The sequence below is a fragment of the Elgaria multicarinata genome, chromosome 2, assembly GCF_023053635.1.
Source record: "Elgaria multicarinata webbii isolate HBS135686 ecotype San Diego chromosome 2, rElgMul1.1.pri, whole genome shotgun sequence".
Taxonomy (NCBI): Eukaryota; Metazoa; Chordata; class Lepidosauria; order Squamata; family Anguidae; genus Elgaria; species Elgaria multicarinata.
In genome coordinates this window covers 70,306,756-70,326,499 of record NC_086172.1, presented here as the reverse complement: position 1 = coordinate 70,326,499, position 19,744 = coordinate 70,306,756, and the positions used below count along the sequence as shown (strand labels likewise).

Sequence of the window (19,744 nt, the reverse complement as noted above, 5' to 3'; positions counted from 1 at the left end):
TCTACAATTTAATAAGAAATGGACACACCACACACTGTTAAAAGGAAAGGATATTTATAACCAGCGGGGAGCAGGGGTGGGGGCTTGTAATCCATTTGGGATTCTGGAGTGTAAAATTTTCCTGATTTATGTTCAGAATTCTGGAAGACCCATATTTAAAAGATATTGGTTTGGATGCAAACTTAGTCACACTAAGAGCAGACCCACTAAAATCAATGGGACTTAAGTTAGTCACAACTAATTTAAGTCCCCTTGATTTCAGGAGGTCTAATCCAAAAATGACTTAAGTCTGGATCCAACTCATTGGCTTGGATCCTAAAATAAGTGAAATTAAGGAAGCTTGCGGAAGAAAAATCCCTGTACCCTTCTCCCTCCTACAGTAGGTGTGTCCAAACCCCTAAACCCTGTTCTGAAGCTACCTAGACCCTCACCATTATGAAAATCCCAGTGCTGCTGAAATACACACGCTGCTGCTTCTGCTGCAAAGGCTGCTGCAGCCCTGACGAATACTTTGCGGCGTTGCTACAACTGATCGTTGCACTTCAGGCCCACACCTGCCAGCTCCCCTAGCCCTGTTCCTAGATCACCCGCCAGCTCCTTCCCTGAAAATTATCTTCCCAGTTCCAGGAGGACATTCTAGGAGCCAGACTCAGAGGGCAGTAATGATAGAACAGTCTGTGAGCAGATGACAATCGAGTAGTTGCTCACACAAGGCTCTATGACTGTGACTGCTTCTGCTGTCAGGAGGCAGAGAGGAGCACATTTTTCAAAAGCTTGGAAAGCTAAGTAAATCGTTAAAAGTTGAAGTGAACAAAACAGATTGACAGGGAGAGATGGCAGAGCAGGAGTGCCAGCTGAAACACCAATTGGCATCATCAATTCAATAAATAAATGTGACAAATTAAATTAACTTCCCTATTTGGGGGAAGTGTGTGCATGTGTCTGTCTGCGCGCACCCATGCAGATGACACCAGATGCAACCCTCGGAGCCAAAAAAAGGGTTGTGCACCCCTGTCTTACAGCCACTCCCCGAAAAGCCTCTGTGGAGGATCAGGAAGCTTCCCTTAACAATGTAGAATGGTGTGGGGGGAGAGGAGTTAAAGTTTCTTTACTTCCACACTCCCTCCACACCATTCATAATTTTAACCACCACCCTGTTTCCTCTTACCTTTTTTCTAAAACTAAAAAGCTGTTCCTATCCAGATGATCCTTTTCTGCCCCTTTTGTAGCACGACAGTGCCCTTTCTGAGAAATGGAGTAAGCAGAGCTGAACAGAATATTCTAAATGCAGCTGCACCATAGCCTTATATAAAGGCATTACAATGATGGTTCTTTTTTCTTTTCTTTTTCCCCCCAGTCCTTTTCCTAATCATGCCTAGCATGGAATTGGCTTTTTAAACCGCCACCACACACTGATGCTTTCAGTGAGTTATCCACGCCCCCAAGGTAAATTTCCTGGTTAGTCACCACTCATCTAGATCTCAACAGTGTATATATAAAGTAAGGATTTTTCACCCCAGTAAGCACCACTTTTCCCTTACTTACATCGAGCCTCACTCATCGTTTGCTTCCCAGGCAGGATCTACACTACTTCTTATAACGGTTTATAATGGTTATGACAACTGTTCAGGCCCAGGACACATTACATATAAAGTTTTCATACCATTTTAAAAGTGTTATATCCTGCTTGGTGTAGATCGGCCCCCAGTTATTGAGAGCTTTTCTACAGGAGTCTGTTAAACAGCTATTAATTCACTGCATCTACTTTCGGTTTCATCACAGAATTGAGATCCAAGTACTACACGAGAGTGTTTCCTTTCCTATTTTTCTGCTACATAACCTCTAGGTGGCACTGTGGTATAGCAGAGGAGCACAAATACACAAGAAATCACGCTTTCTTTCTTTTTCACAATTAAGTACCACATTTTCCCTGCTCAAAACAACAACAACAGCACACACACAAAACTCACCGAAAGTGCTGGTTAGACACAGAAGCAAAACTGAAGGGTCACATCATCGTCTAAAGAACCCAAAACCAACCGTGAGTAGGGAATGGGGAGCACACAATGAATACCTCATTTGCTTAGAAGGCATTGTGTAGCTATTCCATCTTTTTCTCCTGAACAGATTTTCTGCATTAAGGAAAAACATGGAAGAAGCAATAAGAAAACACAGTGAGGTCATGAGTAAATACAACCTCTGGATCCTCTATAAAATTCCATGAATGAGACAGGGCAACAGCACCATAAAAGTCTTGTCTGGAACCACCCCCAGAGTCCTCCATAAATTGGCCATCTCACTACACAACCCTAACTCCAGATCATTTATGAACAAGTTAAATAGCATAGGTCCCATGCAGATCTTTGGTTAAATCTTGGCTGAATACAAGACAAAATCTATTACCTGTAAACCTATGCAAAAAGTTTGCTACTTTTTCTTTTTACACCGTATGTGGGATTCTTTGATAAACTGGCAGTTTTTTCTTATTGGAATACTAGAATTAACAGTATACCCAAGACAAACAGACATTTGTAATGATGCTATCCTATTCTTTTCCTCTTCCAGAGAATCTTTTCCAATGATTCTGGTGGCTAACAAAGTTGATCTAATGCATTTGCGGAAAATCACCCGGGAGCAAGGAAAGGAAATGGCAGCAAAGCACAATGTACGTCCTTTGGTTTCTTGCCATGCAATTCTGTTCATGTTTTTCTTTGGCCATAGTATGACCAATAAGAGCAACTGGGGCTTTAAGGTGGTCTCCATGGCTAAAGGTACCTGGCTCAATCAGTCACTGGCATTTCCATTTAGTATGTAGCAGAGCTGGTCTTTCTCTAGCAATGACCAGCTACTACTTAGGGTAGACAACTAGAATCCTGGTTGATGGAACCCTAGGGCAGTATCCAATGATAGTTCTACATAAACTTCAGTATTCCAATAGTAATGTAGGATTACTATTGGAATACTGCCCCTAATCACTAATTGGATTTGTGATGGGCATGTTGACCTTTGTATGATTTGTCACAGATATCACAAAACATCTTGATATCTGCTATAGAGTACTGGGAGAAATCAAAAAGGAGGAATAGATGTAGCCAGTTACCAATGGCTGGTACATTTGTTGCCAGTCTGTGTCACTCTTGCATGCTGTTCACCCATAATTCCATTCAGATTCCACATCAACTGGCAATTTTTATAAAAACAAATTCCTCTAGAAATATGTGTTGAAATGCATATTTGGATGCACTTAAATTGTTGTGAATTGCATTACGACATTCACAGATATAAATCCGAGCAGTGCAGATGAGGTCGTGTTGAATAGGAATTCATATAAATTGAATTCCTCAAGCTTCACTACATGGGGCAATGTAGTTAAAAGGCAAACCTGAAACTGAGATTTTTAGGTGGTAGACTGAAACTCAGTCCCACTAAGATAGCATTTTTATTTGAGGCTAGTTTGACAGGTCTGCAAATTCTCAGTGCATTGGTGTGATATAAAAGGTTTTAGAATTATTAGGCACTGGAGAACATTTGCAGTGGCAAGGGAAGCCTCTATCAGACAGAATGGCTCCATTTTTAAGGGTACTTTTTCTTAGAAAATGTAAAATAATAACAAGCAAGCGAATGCCAATATGAAATGTCATGCAACCACATTGTAAGAACCTATGGTTATATGCAATGGAATTAACTGACTGGCAACTGGAGCAAGGTTATTGTTCAGTTACGCCAGTAAAGATCACCTTTACCAAGCCATATTCTTTCATGAAAGAGTGTATACACAACAAAGCAGGAGAAACTAGGGCTGTGCAGAGCAGCTCTGCTCCACCCCAAAATTCGGAGTGCAGCTCCGTTGAGCGGCTTCTCCACTCTGATTTTCGGAACAGCTCCCCTCCTCCGCTTCATCAGACTATCTGTCGAAGAACCACTCCATTTTCGGATAACTGCTGTATAATAGTCAATGGAAATTAACCAAAATGCTTACAGCTCCATCATTTTTAAAGATAAAGAGATGAAACTTGGCACCATGATAGCTCTTAAGTAGGACTTTAGCCATGCCAAGTTGGAACAGATCTATTCATGCCTTAATTTTTCAGAATTTTTAAAAAAGAATTGGAAAGATAAGGGATTTTAAATATATATAGTGGGGGTAATAGGATAGAACAAGAGCCAGTGTGCTGGAGTGGCTAAAGAGTTGTACTGGGAGTCGGGAGATCCAGGTTCTAGTCCCCCCCTTAGCCATGGAAACCCACTGGGTGACTTTGGGTCAGTCACACACACTCAGCCCAACCCATCTCACAGGGTTGTTGTTGTGAGGATAACATGGAGAGGAGGAGGAAAATTATGTACACCGCCTTGGGTTTCTTGGAGGAAAAAGGCAGGATATAAATGCAATAATCAATAAAAATAAAGAACACACACACATAGACACACTCAGAAAAAAAAAGGGGGAGTGTGGGGTGGGTATAAGGAGCTTGGAACTTGGGGATTGGAATAAACAACAAGAAGAACTAGCACACACAAGAACCAAAGAAAAGCAGAGACACAAAGAGAGACTGCAAGCAAACAGCAAGCAGCAGCTCTCTCTCTCTCTCTCTCTCTCTCTCTCTCTCTCTCTCTCTCTCTCTCTCTCTCTCTCTCACACACACACACACACACACACACACACACACACACACACACACACACACTCCTCCTTCATTCCTTCCTAACACTCCAGGAGCTATCAGAAGGAATGATTTCCAGAGCTAGGACAAATTAGTTGTATCATTTGCAATCCCTCCCCCTAAGCACTGTGATTGGCATGGAGGGGGGGACAGGGAGGACACTGTGGTTATTGGTTAGCCACCAATGTCAATCTCAAAACTACCCCTCACCATCTTCCTAATACGGAGAAGTGTTTTTCAGTTAGTCCATCAACATTGTAACAAGTTAAAATGACCCTCACGAAGCCTAAAGAACAGTCAGATACCTTCAGAGAACTTTGAAGCTCTGAACGACCTTCTCTCTCCTCCGTGGGTATCCAACAGTTTTAAAACCAACCCCGAACCTTAAGTTTTTTGGAGCACAGCGCACACCCCTAGAAGAAACCCTGAACATGTTAGCCATACTCTTTTCATTGTTGCTACTGTGGTCATGCTTCCTTTAGTAGTATAACTGTCTCTCATTTTTCAGTTACTTAAGTAGTTATCTGCAGGCTCCTTGGAGAAAATAAAGTGATACTGAAAACTTAGTCCAAACCACATTCTTTCTTTGTTTTAATCACATTTCTCCTGTGCACTCAATATTTTCACTTCCTTTTGAATCCCCATGTAAGATCTTTCCTCCATAATGTATATGTAAGAGTTATTGGGCCTTTATTTTCCAGATTCCATATATAGAAACCAGTGCTAAGGACCCACCACTAAATGTTGACAAAGCCTTCCATGATCTTGTTCGAGTTATCAGGTGAGCCTTCATACCGCTGAATTGGCCATATATTGTCATGATTTGCGAGATGTTCTTGAATCGATGAGCCATGAACTCAAGCAACAGCTTGTTCACATCTCACTAACCACTAGTCCTAATCTAACACCATCCATAGACATCCTCTATTTATGTGTATGTTTTTCAGCATACAAGTGATCATCTTCATATCTTTGCAAAGGACTGATGCAGACTTTATGTCCAGATCAGTCTCAGAGCATGTCCATTTGATTTCTCCATCGCAGATGGTCCACATGATCAGCTCCATGTGAGCTTGGTCAGATGAGTTTTGATGAAACGACTTCATGGTACTCCTTTTAGCCCAACACTCCTCTTTGTGCTCAGGGCATTATATCACCTGGTGATTTCGAGATTGATGTCTCCAGAGATGGTTTACAGCCATGTCAATCAACAATCCCCTCTCTGGAACCCATTCCATACCAATTTATCTGCTGTGGAACCGTCTTCCTCTGGTGACTTTGAGGACATGTTCTAAGGTGCATATTCAAGGATGGACAAATCTGTCAATTCCAGTTTCTCATTTTTCCAGTCTTAAATTTAGTCCATCTCAAATTTTGAGAATTTATCGAGTCTTAAGTTCAGTTTGTCCTGAGGTTTGAGGGTATGTGTCTTTTTTTCTTTTTTTTTAATTCATTGGAAAATTCATAAGCATTTTTTTTTTGCACCTTTCTCCTAATACATCTGTTTTTGGACACATGGCTGCCTAAATAGTTTTTTTTTTTGCAAGGAATTTTACTAATATAATGCATTGTTGAACATTTGTTTACCTAATATGTGCATTTTGTATGCATTTGTTTTAATTGGAGAACTCCACTGCAAAATTTGGAGAGGTGCAGAATTTTAAAGGAGTTTTCTGAGTTTCAGTTTGCATAGAGTTCGAAAAGGCAAAGTTCGGTAAATTTGCATTAAAATTAAGTTAACTTGTGAACTGAACCAATTTCTCCCACCCCCACCCACCCCGTCTCTGCTATTCGGGCCTCTTTAGCTTTGCAGTCACCTCTAACCAAACCTATAATGAACCCTCATCAGTAAGGGTGATTTTCAAAGAAGTTTAGGACTGTATGTATTATTATTATTATTATTATTATTATTATTATTATTTATTTATTTATATAGCACCATCAGTGTACATGGTGCTGTACAGAGTAAAACAGTAAATAGCAAGACCCTGCCGCATAGGCTTACAATCTAATAAAATCATAGTAAAACAATAAGGAGGGGAAGAGAATGCAAACAGGTACAGGGTAGGGTAAGCAGGCACAGGGTAGGGTAAAACTAACAGTAGAAAGTAACAGTAGAAGTCTGCACAACATCAAGTTTTAAAAGCTTTAGGAAAAAGAAAAGTTGACGTATCTCTAGCACAATGGTAAACTGGTGTTTCATAAACCAACTGGAGCTCTGCTGACCTGTCCCATTTCAGAAACAAGTGTATTGTGTATTTTCCAATAGATTTAAGAAGCACTAGTTTCCCATTGTACTAATGGTGGGTCTTGTGGGCACAAAAGAATGAACAGAGGTGTGTAGGCCGCATTGGATACTGCCCTTATTCTAGGAATTCTTGATAAGCTTCACAAGAACTACAGATTTCCCCAGAACACTGTTTAAAACCACTGGGCTCCAATCCATCTTGTAGAATTTCTCTACACAGTGAATAACCACTTTCGCAAGCATTTTATGTACGTATAAATATCCATAGTGGCTCTTCTACATAACCCAAGATTTAAGGATTGCCTGTGTGTGCTTACAGGGTGTAAATGTGGAGGACAAGGCAATGGGGAATGACTGGGTCATATAGTCCCCTGAGAGTCTCTCTGAAAATGCTTGTAGAATTTCTCTACACAGCAAATGACCACTTCTGCAAGAATTTTATGAACTTACAAATATCCGTAGTGGCAATGGCTCAGTCGAACGCCCAATGCCAAATACTGTGAAGGAAATAAACCCTTAAGCAAAATTAAAGGAAGAGTCTGATTGGATTGTATGCAAAGAAAAGCCTGAAATTTAGGCTTCAGCTGCTCTCACTCACCAAATTTTAACATGCTTAGAAGTATAGCTTTGTGCTTCTTAAGTTTCCATTACTCTTGCTTGTATTGCAGTGTCTGGTTTTTCTCTCGCTCGCTCTCTGTCTCCCTTTGGCAAAAGTCCACAGGCACAGGATGTCTTTGTCCATTTAAAAGTGTTGTTTTACGTAGCCACTGAGCAGAGAGAGCAATGCCATTGCCAATTCACTTGAGAAACCGCTCTGGTGGAATGAATGAAGCATGAATCCGTCCCTTCTCTGTTAGGACTGCCTCCATCTTGGCTACAGATTTTCTTCGAGAAGAGCTTTTTTCTTTTCCTGAATTGTTACGCATCTTGCCTACTAAGTAACTCAATTTGCTTGTGTTCGTTTGCTTGTGTTCGTTTTTGCCTCTCTGCCCCTGAGGAGTTTTGAACATTTTTTGCTGGATTTCATGGTGTCCCCTGCAAAGTTTAGGGGGTTTAGCAGCTCTTCCACATCACTGCCCACACTTCTTGCTGTTTGGAGAGCTCATGGTTTGAGACCTCTGAGTTTTGCCCTTGTAAAAATGCTGCTATTCGCTCTAAAGCTTTTGAATTGGGCAGGCTATGAATCTAACTAAATTTTGAATGTTTAGGATTGTATCCAATGGTGTCCTTCTAGGGGGGAACATGTTGGGGCTGCATGAGAAACTAGAGTTTTGTTGTGTGAGCAGAGGTCTGCTCACCTAACATTGGTTTAGCCCTTGGATATTTTTGGGACCAGGTTCCTACAAATTGGAAATCTGATAGACAGACTGCATGACAGTCTGCTTGTCATATGACAGACTGGTGGCCAAACTGCCATTCCTAAGCAATGTAAAACTCCTGCTGGTTGTTTTAATATGTGAACAGGGGCAAAAAATAGTTCAAATGTCACTGTTGGTACATTCTGGATTTTTCATTATTTTTCTTTTCTCATACTGGAAGTGCAAGAATTAGAAGGAAAGCGCCATATGCTGCTTCTAGTCTCTCTTTCTTTCTCTTTTTTTTCTTTTTGCTATGTGCACATACAGTTCTACTTCAATTGAATTGGGTAAGCAGAGAATTGCTCTGATCAAGCTAGGGACATACGCCTGCAGAAACACATCAACCAAGCAACCAAGGGAAGAGTAGGAATGCATGGTGTTTCCTTCCTTGCAATTGCATCATTGCGGATTATTATCTCTGTTATTCAGAAAAGAAGGTGGCAGTACCCACTTGTCCAAGAATTTCGGACCTAGAACATCTCATTTTGGCAGCAGAAAAGGGGAGCGGGGAAGTCACTATGCGAGTACAGATGCAAGCTGGAACCATCCCATGTTGTTTTCACATCAATTTCCCCATCAGTAAACTTGGCACTAAGGATACACCACATTTGAGATTGTGCAGCCCGGTGCTTTTAAGTCCTGCATCAGCCACAGAAGGACATGGGGCAAAGTTGTCCAATTCTGGCCAAAGAAGCCTCCTGCTAGGCTGCTCCTCCTACTTACAATAAAGAAAGTGAGCCATGTGGTGACTCTTAGCCTCCATTTTCTATCAGCCATTCGGCTTCTAGGATGTCTCTGCCTTAGTACTCGGAGTGTCAGACTCACTCTGGGGAGATGTGGGTTCAAATCCCTAGCTTGCTGGGTGCCTCGAATCATTCACCCTACCTCACAGAGTTGTGAAAGGAAAATATGGAGCATTCCCACATATACCACTCCTGAGTTCTGTAGGAGGAAGGGGGAGGGCACAAACAGGAGAAGCCAAAGGAATGTCTGCTTTGATGCCGAATCGGCGCTGCTTTGGTTATATAATGCAACTGCCAATTTGGAGCCACTGTGGGGCAAATCGACAAAGCTGCGCAGAGAAAAAGTCGGGAACTTACCCCGAAATTTTACGCTGGAGCAAAGTCACTGCGTCGCTTGAGGGGGGCATTCCAGGCAGATGGCAACCAATGATTGGTCACCAGAAGCCGGGCAGGGGGCAGGCCTGGCGAGCTAAATGCCCACTGGAAAGCCCGTGCTGCCTCCTGCTATCAAGATTAGCCGCCAGCACCCTGCAGCAGCAAAAGCGCGGGGTTTAGCGGCAGTGTGGTGGCAGCCCAGCACCATGAGGACACCCGCTGGTTCCAAGTTGGATAAGGCTTCCAGCATATCAGTGCCAGTCGTGGGGCATGTTCCCATGTGAGTCCCAAAGGAAGCTGGTGGCTCTGATTTCAGAGGAGTTATGAATCCACTCTGCGTTTCAGACAGAACTCTACAGGAGCTATCCAAGGTGCTGAAACCTATTTTAGCCATTGGGTTCAGCACCTTGGATAGCTCATTCAGTTCTGACTGAAGCCCAGAGAGGATTCACAGCCCCACTGAAATCTGAGCTATCAGTGCTGAGTCCTTTAATTGTCTTTTGAGACTCCGTCCTGCTCTTCATGAACAGGATTCATGCAGAAGAAGAGCAAACAAAGAGAAGGCATTTACCATCTGAACATTCATCCTGCCCAGAGAAGGTTTTATATTCATTCTGCAGATCTGATTGAAGGAAGAACTGCTTTACGCCTCTTCTATAAAAATGCTTGTGATGCCTCAGCCTCATCGGACAGACAGAACACAGAGTGTGCTGCTGTGGGTGGCTGATGCAGCGTTTAAAGGACGGGGCTGCACCCCTGGCAGAAGCCCCTATGTGACTGCTGCTGTGCTGGTCCATGGGATCAGAATGTGGATGATTTAGTCCCATTCCTCTCTGAGCATAAATGCTGTCAAGATGTCTTTCTGGTTTTCCTTGGGCATTTATTGTCAGTTCATCATTCCCTACTCACAATTGTTTATGGGTCCTTTAAACAACATTGTCGCTTCCTTATCACTATATTCTAAGAGTACATCATCATTATTATTATTATTATTATTTATATAGTGCCATCAACATTCATGGTGCTGTACAGAACAAAATAAAACAGAATACAAAACACCCTGCCATATGGCTTACATTCTAAAATCACAATAACAAACAAACAGGAGAAAGGCCAACCAGCATGGGGGACAATAAAACTAATAATAAAAACTACTATCGTCACACTACGGATTATAAGCTTTCGAGAAAAAAAGTTTTCAAATAAGATTTAAAAACTGGGTGCATGTATTTTATGTTATTTTAAAGCGGTGTGTGTCTGAGGCGAAACCTGGTCCCTTCTCTCTAAAAGTCACCTAAAAATCTCTTAACTACAATTCTGACAAGGAAGCCAAAAACCAACCTAGCCAAATTATGGGTGGACGGGTGTTAATGCCAGTGTGGCATAGTGGTTAGAGTGTTGGACTGGGAGCCAGGAGTTCTGGGTTCTCATCCCCATTCGGCCACGGAAGCTGACTGGGGTGGGATCTACACTACTGCTTTAAAGTGCTTTATAACAGTTTTGACAACTGTTGGGGCCCAGGACGCACTGCATATAGAGGTTTCAAAATGTTTTCAAAGTGTTTTAAAGCACTTAAAAGCAATAGTGTAGATCCCCCCCCCCCAGGTGACTTTGGGCTAGTCACAGACTCTCAGCCCAGCCTACCTCACAGGGTGGTTGTTGTGCCGATAAAATGGAGAGGAGGACGATTCCTTGGGCTTCTTGGAGGAAAACTGGCAGGATATAAATCCAATAAATAAATAAATAAAAATAAAATGCTGCCTGCCTAAATAGAAATGTTTTAACCAGAGCCTTTTAAAATATGTTGCTGACGTTAGCAATAAAGGGGACAGTGCTGAATTTATGCCTCTCTTTCTCCATGTCTTTCTCTGTGATTGCCAGCTTTGGTGATAATCTCATTAGCTGCATGTCACAGGCATTCCTCTGGGGAGGTAGTGGCTAGCAAAGGTCATATAGCTTCTAGCAGAAGTAATGGTTTTTTTTAAAGGGCAACTTTTTGTTTTAATACGCTATTCTGCAGGGCCCTACACTCAGGCAAGCACTGAGAGGAAAACATGGCCCAGCACCCTGTGTTATGACCCATAGCTCACTTTAACCCCCTGCAGCATTGGAGTCTTTCCCCCGGATCATCCATCCCAAATGGACCTCTGTGCTTCATTCCAAGCCTCCTTTGCTACACCCTTAGCTTGTAATGGGACATCTGGCACAAGTGACTCTGGATGTGTACTTTTATTCTTTCTTTTAATGCCACGCTGATCGTTCAGCCAGGAAAGATGCCCATCCTTGCTTTGCCGTTGTATGCTCCAGGAAGCCTTGCTAGAATAGAGCCTCTGTGTGCTTGCCAACACCGGCTGCATAGAATAGGCAGCGTAAGACTTGACTTCAACAGTGTACAAGCTTTTCAGTCATTGCAGACTCTTCCGGATTTTTTTCTGGCTAGCAAGAGAGGGCCCCGGCAGAAAGGGGGGATTTAGTGGGTGGGGAAGCTTGAGAGATGCTGCTTCTCTTGGTCTGACACCCAAACCACATTTCAAAACCAGAGTTGTATCCATACCGTACCACACTATTTTGTTCTGCCCTTTTAACAAAATTCTATGCAGTGAAATTCTTGTTTGCCCCACAGATGGAGCGTTGTCACTTTTTTGCTTCCTATATTCACTGATTTGGGCCAAGTCTCTCCAGGGGAATGGCAAAGGGCCCACTCAAATGTCAAAGACTGTGTTTGAAGTAGGGATAAACTATAGATTAGTGATGAAGGGCTTGCTTTAAAGTATAGAATCTCCTGTTCTTGGTCATGGGGCTGTGAAGAAGAACCCCTTGCCTGAGACCTGTAGTGCATCACAATACATCAGGGGTGTTGAACCTCCTTCATCTCGAGGGCCGAATTCCATTTCAGAAAAGCTCTCAGGGTCCACATTCCAGCAGTGGGTGGGGCCAAAGCAATATCATCAGATTTTAGCTTAAAACTCGAACTGCTAGTAACTAAGCTTCAGGAAAGGCGTTTCAACCTTTTAGAATTGGGCAAAACTGCACAGAAGTCAGGAAACCACCAAATGATTGTGGCCAGGGGGAAATGGCTAGGGCCGGGAGAAGGGGTGTGGCCATTGGGTAAATCCCTACCCCTATATTAGATAATATTGGCCTTCCCCAACCTGGCGCTCTCCAGATGTTGTGGACTATAAGTCCCATCAGCCCCAGGCAACATGGCTGTTGGTGAGGGATGCTGGGACGTAGTCCAAAGATATGGGGAAGTCTCCAGGTTGAGGAAAGCTGCACTTGATGTTCCACGCACTCATTCATTATAGAATAACTTGGATGCAATTCTATACACACTTTCCTTAAAGTAGTCCCATTGGCCTCAATGAGGCTTACTTTGAGTTGAAATGCATAGGATTGCACTGCTCATCTCTTATGAGATGAGACTTCCTCAGCTGCCAGTTTTCAAAAGATGGCACCAAACACTGAGTCTAGAGACAGAAAATGTCTCTTACAAGAGCTACAAGTGGCTTGAGCTAGGGGCATCGTTACCCTTGGTGTACTCCCACATTCATCTTATCCCACTGAAGTCTTTGCTCAAACTGGTTTTGCAGACTTTGGAACTACTACAACCACCCAGGTTCAAAGTAGCCATGATGACATACATTCACGTATCCCTTGCCACGCAGGTTTTTGTGTTTAATCAAGACCAGCTTCAGGAGGCAGTGAGACTTTGGGCGCTTCTAGATGGGACGGCTCCTAACACTTACACTCAAAAGGCATTGTGTAAATATTCCAGCACAGTGAAAGCCTAGCCTGGAAGCACCCTAAGTGGAGGATCTTGTGTGTGAGTGTGTGTTGTGGGGAGACGGGTGTATTGCTTAACTCTTTATCCTCCATTGATTTTTTGACTCAAAATTTCTATCCCCAGCTGCTTTTTCTCTCTGGGAGGGGGTGGGAGATACTGGTACCCATCTCTATTTTTCGGTGCTGAGAGAAGCAGCTGGGAAGAGATGATTTTGAAATACAAATGGTTAAACAGATATGAATTTTCAAGTTGCTCAGTGCAGGGAGCATGCTGGGTACACTCTTCACATTGAGGTAATTTAGCCAGAGCAAGGCGCCCAGTTCAGTTGGCCACTGATTAGTAGAGTACTTAGCATAATGGTTAATCTGCTCTCCCTGCAGGTCACAGCTCTGCCCCCAAAGGCCTCTTAATACCAATGCCATAAGATTCAGGGCCTAATTAAATGTACTCACAAATGTGTGTAAATAAAATTCCGACACTCGCTTTGTTTAAACAGAAGCTGCTTCAATTCGGGGGCAGGGGCTGCTTAGCTCTTTCTTCATTCATCATTTCTCTCATCCAAATTGCCGCCACACAATTGTTCCAATTGCGAGTTGCTCATAAATAGAGAGATGCTGATATCCTCCATTCCTATAAACAATATTGGGGTTTCTTTTCTGTTCCTAACCAGGCAACAAGTCCCAGAGAAGAGCCAGAAGAAGAAGAAGAAGACCAAGTGGCGGGGAGACAGAGCCACCGGTTCCCACAAACTGCAGTGTGTGATTTTGTGACTTGTCTTTTCCATGTTTCTCTTTCTTCCCCCCCCCCACATTCCAACTTGAACCTAATTTGAACTAAAAACACATTTTAAAAGGAAGAAAAACCAACCATCAAAGTGCTGTACCGCCTAACTGCAGTGCAACATTTCAGGAACAGCCATTCTTGCATGAAGGAACTCAGAAGGAAGCTGAGCCTGAGGCATTTTTGAAGCTCAGAGAAACGGCTGCTTGGCAAGTGATGCAGGATGGTTCATAAAAAGCACCCCAAAAGAAGGGGCAAACTAAGAGCAGGGTTTTATGAATGTCAGCCATCTTAACTTTATAATGGGGGGTGGGGTGGCAGGGAGGAGAGACTTCTGGGTTTTTCCTGCCAACATTTCTAGGTATGGCCCATTTCTAAATAGTCATGGTTCCATTTTGTACAGTGTGTGTGTGTGTGTGTGTGTGTGTGTGTGTGTTAGAGGAAGCACATGTTTTTGCTCACCAAGCACTGAGCAAGAAATAAATGCAGTAGATTTCTTTCCTCTTGCCCTGGACACTCCCAGCTATGCTCAGCAATGCCAAACTGCAACTTCATATGAAAGTGCATAGATTGGAAGGAAGAAAATGAATTCCAGCTGCTCTGGGGACTCCAGACATTGTGTCAGAAGCGGGAGAGTAGCCAACTCTACATCTGTAAACGCCAGCAAAAGGATGGAGGAATGAGGTGGGTGGGTGGGTTGTCCTTGTTGTTTATCCCAGTGGGGGGCAGTGGGGGGAGGACGTATTTTTGTTAGCATGTTGACGCTGCTGTGAGGAAGGAGGCAGAGGCAGCCATTTTGCTTATCCTGAAAAATATTTAAATTAAAACTTATTTACAAATAAGAGTAATGAGTGTGTGTGTTTTTTAGGAGAAAACATGGATAAATTTTTATACAGATGTAAACTGAACACAGTGGGTCTGAAAGTTAGTGTTAAAAGGTCAGGTGCGTTGGTTCAGTGCTGAGTCTGGGTGCCTTTTGTTTTACTTTCTGAGCCAAATAGCCTTTTGGAATTAGTTTGAGCAGTTTCTGTTTTCCATTCGAATGATACACTCCTAAGTTCAAGAGGGCTTGCCTCTACTTCCTTAAACTCAGTTCTCATGTTACATCTGCCTGCTAAGACACTCAAGCATTAAAAAAGAAGTAATACCACACACACAACACACATCCATCCATCCTTAGGAATGTAGGAATTGGTTTTATACTGACCACTGGTCCATGTAGTCTATTATTATTGATACTGACTAGCAGAGGTTCTCCAGGATTTCAGGCAAGGGGCTTTTCTACTTCTGGAGATGCTAGCGACTGAATCTGAGACCTTCTGCATGCCAAGTGTGTGCTATGTTACCAGCGCAGTGTTAGTGGATGGGATTTTCAAATCACATTTAGTGTTCCCCCAGGCTGCACAACTTGTAATTCAAAGGCATCATATTCAGGATGTTATCCCATGAAACTGTAAAATTATCAGTTCCCCTCCAGGTGTTGTTGGACTGCAACTCCCATCAACCCTAACCAACATGACCAAAAATGAGGGATGATGGGATATGGAGGGCTGCAAGTTGCTGACTGCTCCTCGGGAGTAATGGCCAAATGGCTGTCAAGACAGAAGCAGGGAGATGCAAGACTTCCTTGCCACTTCAGGTGACTAGTTGAGCAAAACCTGAGCTGGATATGAGTTATCAGAACTAGGTTACTGACTCCAGCTTATTGCCATAGTAAGACATCAGCAGGATCTACACTACTGTTTAAAACCGCTTTAAACTGCTTTATAACAGTTTTGACAACTGTTGGGGCCCAGGACACACCCCATATACAGTTGTTATAACTGTTATAAAGCGCTTTAAAGCAGTAGTGTAGATCCGGAGTTGAAGCTTGAGATATCCTGGGCATCAAAGAAACAGAGGGCAGACAGAGCAGGGACCATGATGGGCTTGCAGAATGCAAAACAAAAAAACCCAATAGGGAAATCATTTCCTGGCATTTCTCAGTCATTAGGAAGACCGTAGGAAGTACCACACACAGCTAGCTGCCAGTGTTGCAGGAACTTAGTTTGCATGCCTGACTAGGTGGTTGAATGGCACGACACTTTTTACTCTTGACCAAATTGCACCATATAGAAATGGGATATAAACTATATTGGTTACTGGGGTGCCATTTAAAACTGCATCACTGTGGCAAGTTCTCTGCATTGTTGCTATAGCAATTAGAAATATTTGCAAGAAACTCCCCCACAAGATAGTGGCTAGCTGCATGGCAAGCTATGCTATGCATTACAGTAGGGACACAAGAGAGACCTTGCTATAGGGATGCTGAGTTTAGCTACCGGGCCAAGTTGGGAACAGGGTACCTGAGAGAGTGCCTTTTTCCTTACCAACTTACCCAGTCACTGAGATCATCAGAGGGCATACTCCTGGTGGTTGCACTCAGACCTATGGCCCAACTGGAGTCAACCCACAGAAGAGCCTTTAGTGTGGTGGCCCCTTTTCTTTGGCGCTCCCTGCCCCTGGAGTTCAGGCAGGCACCACACTGTGTTGCTTCTGGCCCCTCTTGAAAACAATCATATTCCAGGAAGCATTCCTTAATTGACCAGCCACGGCTTTTATGGGCATTCTGTTTCTAAAAGAACAATTTTAGTATGGTGTTTTAATCTTTCTATCTTTTTACTGTTTTATCCTTATGTTCACTGCTCCGGAATTTGTATTTGATGTGGAGCAGCATACAAATGTTTGAAATAAATAAATCCCTGTGGTCTATGTACCATGTATTCTGGCTCACACTCTATTCTGGAGGAGAAGGTAGGGTCATGCAGAGGTCATGCCTTCCCAGAGGAAATAGTAGGCACATAGTTCAGTGAACCTACTGAGCATGGTTGAGCATGGGGACCTCTTCACTTTAAAGAGGCTGAAGTGGCAGGAAGCAATGTATTCATCTGAGTAGCCATTGTCCTCCATGTTGTCTAGCTGCCATGCAGGGGCCATGTTAAATTGACCCACATGGAACAAGATGATCGTATACTGCAGTTTGCCATATGGATTAGATAATCTATGTGGACTATGGGTTAGATTATTTATATGGATGAATTATGGATTAGATAATTTATGTGGATGTGGATTAGATAATTCATGGATTAGATAATTTATGTGGTCTGTGTGGAGGGGCCATAACTCAGTGGTAGTGCACCTGCTTTGCATGCAGAAAGCCTCCACATCTCAATCCCTGGCATCTCCAGGTAGGTCTAGGAAAGAATCCCGCCTGAAACTCTGGAGAGCCGCTGCCAGTCAGTGTTGACAATACAGAGCTAGATGGACCCATGGTCTGGCTCAGTATAAAGCAGCTTCCTATGTTCCGATCCCAAATGATTCCTGGAGTGTGTGACGGGTCAGCATGCTGAAAATCCCCAAATACATACAGTAAGCTGATGCATATATAAACAGCTTTCTGAGCAGAGACTGTAGTCATTGGAAGCCATTTATAGTAGCCTCTACACAACTGCTGCTTTTATGTGCTAGTTAGACCCCAATGGTGAAGGGTGTTTCAGTGAGAGACATTTTCACATTTCAGGTTTGTTTTTCTCGCTCCCTGGTTAAAACAACTGCTCCTCCAGACAAAAGAGTGCTTAATATGCAGCAGTTTATGGGAACGGCTTCTTTGGCAATTAGGGCAAGGCGTTCTGACGCACAGCAAGGGTATTTGGTGCACTCTTGGCATCTCAATAGCGTCAGTCCCCTTTCTGCTGTCAGCAGCCCCAACTGCTGAGCTGCGGGAACCAGCCAAAAAGTCTGGGCACACGCTTCTGTTACAAGCTCGCCCTTTTCTGTATACTTTCAGGATAAAAACTGACTTTTGCAAAGGAAAAGGAAAGTAGTGTGAAGGATTTAGAAGCACAAAAAAAGGCAGGAAATTCAAAATGATGGCTGATGCCCCAGCCCCAGCTCACACCATTGTGGAGTGGGAACAAAATACAATGGTGTGAACTGGGCACCCAGCAGGACCCTCCCTTTCCCCTCTGAACTTCCTGCCTTAGGTCACTTTGATTCCAAGACGTAGTTACTGAACTGAATTCCCATCACTGCTTAAGACATTCAAGATTGATGCCTCCTCGCTCGTTGTATCCACCCACAGTTCCTGCTTCTATGGAGGGTCAGGAAAAGAGGAAGGTTTTCCATCTTTCATTTCTGACCACTCTTTGGTTCCATTAACTCATGGATGTGAAGGTATAGTTCTTGGTTAGATAGAAGATTGGGAGAGAAGCCTGCTCAGTGGTAAATATTGATCATTAGCAAATAGAACAATGACGGAAGAAGAGATGGAAACAGATTTAGGTGGCAATCTCAGAGACACTTACCTGGGAGTAAGTCCCATTGAACTCGATGAAGATTACATCTTGAGTAGACATAGGACTGGCATCCTACCAGAGAGAGACAGTCACTTCCAGCAGCAGATTTTAGGTACTGCGAAAGGGTAGCACATTTTTAGTTATTAACTTTGTTACTATATTTTTGCTGCTTGGAATGTGGCGAGGTACTTATGGGATTTTCTGCCTCATGCACCAAAATAACTTGGCTGGCATGGGGTACTATGCACCTTGACTTGCGGGTAGGTGGGTGTGCTATTTTTTGCTGTATCTCAGGGAGCAAAATGTCTTGGGCTGGCTCTGGATTGTCCTGTAAATAAACTAATAGGCAAAGGATCAAGAGTATAATCTGTCACGTCAGCAGTTGTTATGGTATTTGACTTGGGGGGAAAGTTGGTAGAGTTTGCATTGCATCCCAGGTGGAACAGACCAGTGGCCCAATCCCAGGTTTTGTTGCTTGAAAGTGACTCTCAATGTATTTGCACACTGAGACTAGTAACTCTTATCATTATTTATTTACTCCTATTGCACCATAAAACAACCCAGTTGTTGCCAAATTTCAGAATGTGGTGGTATATTTAGGGACCTAACATCTGTTAATCCATTTTGGATCATCTTCTAGCTCAAAAGTAACAAACATCTGGGTTGTTCTAGGGTATCAGGGTGGTTTGTAAATTACCCCATTCACCCACCTTCCCCTAATTCAGACATCACGAAAACCCATGTCTGGCAAGGGTAATTTTGCTCATTTGGCATCTTGCAACCAGCACACGTGGGGAGGGGAAATAAGCCACCATGGCTTATTTTCCCTCTGTAATCATGCAAATCTGCCCTATTGGAAGAAGAGTTGGGTCTGCTGGCTCACATCTCTTCTGTCTCCCAGTTATATGTAGAGGCAAAAGAATGTAATCATCACATTAGTGTTTCCCTCCACTCCACTTTATTGGTTTCCGCTTGCTGAATTTAGGGAAATGCTAATATGATGATGACACATCATGCATCCCCCCCCCCGAAAAGTTTGTAATCAGTGCATTACTGGGAAAGGTAGAGGAGATATAGGTCAGCAGCACCCAGTGGCCCCATTTCTACAACACACCAGGCTCACCATGGGTTGTTTAACTCCCAATGAGCCACAGCATGTGTTGGCTGCCATTTTGAATATTCAACCTCCAATCAGGGCAATCTAGGAGGTTGCTGTGACATGTGAACCCAGCTATTGCAGGCTATTTGAGGGTTAAACAGCCTGCACATATAACCCTACAAAAATTATGGGTCAATTATCTTCAGATGATATTATATTAGGCCCATGTTTGGTCTCAAGTAGACCCTTGAAAAACATGTGTGTCGTCTCCAGGGAAACTGGGTATCCTAGAGCATGTCTGACCTAAACTATGTGGAAATACAGATTTTCCTAGCAGTATAACATGGGAATCCCTACATTAC

General features: G+C 43.1%; 1 protein-coding gene across 1 annotated transcript in view; it reads left to right on the top strand.

The window, feature by feature from the left end:
* The window catches only part of MRAS (muscle RAS oncogene homolog), a 53,501-nt gene extending 39,112 nt beyond the window's left edge, over positions 1-14,389 (top strand). Inside the window, exons 4-6 of the mRNA XM_063116695.1 lie at positions 2,566-2,665; positions 5,363-5,442; positions 13,840-14,389. Of these exons, the coding sequence (XP_062972765.1) occupies positions 2,566-2,665; positions 5,363-5,442; positions 13,840-13,939 (280 nt within the window). The 3' untranslated portion in view covers positions 13,940-14,389. The remainder of the gene's footprint in view (positions 1-2,565; positions 2,666-5,362; positions 5,443-13,839) is intronic.
* The last annotated feature ends 5,355 nt before the right edge of the window (positions 14,390-19,744 follow it).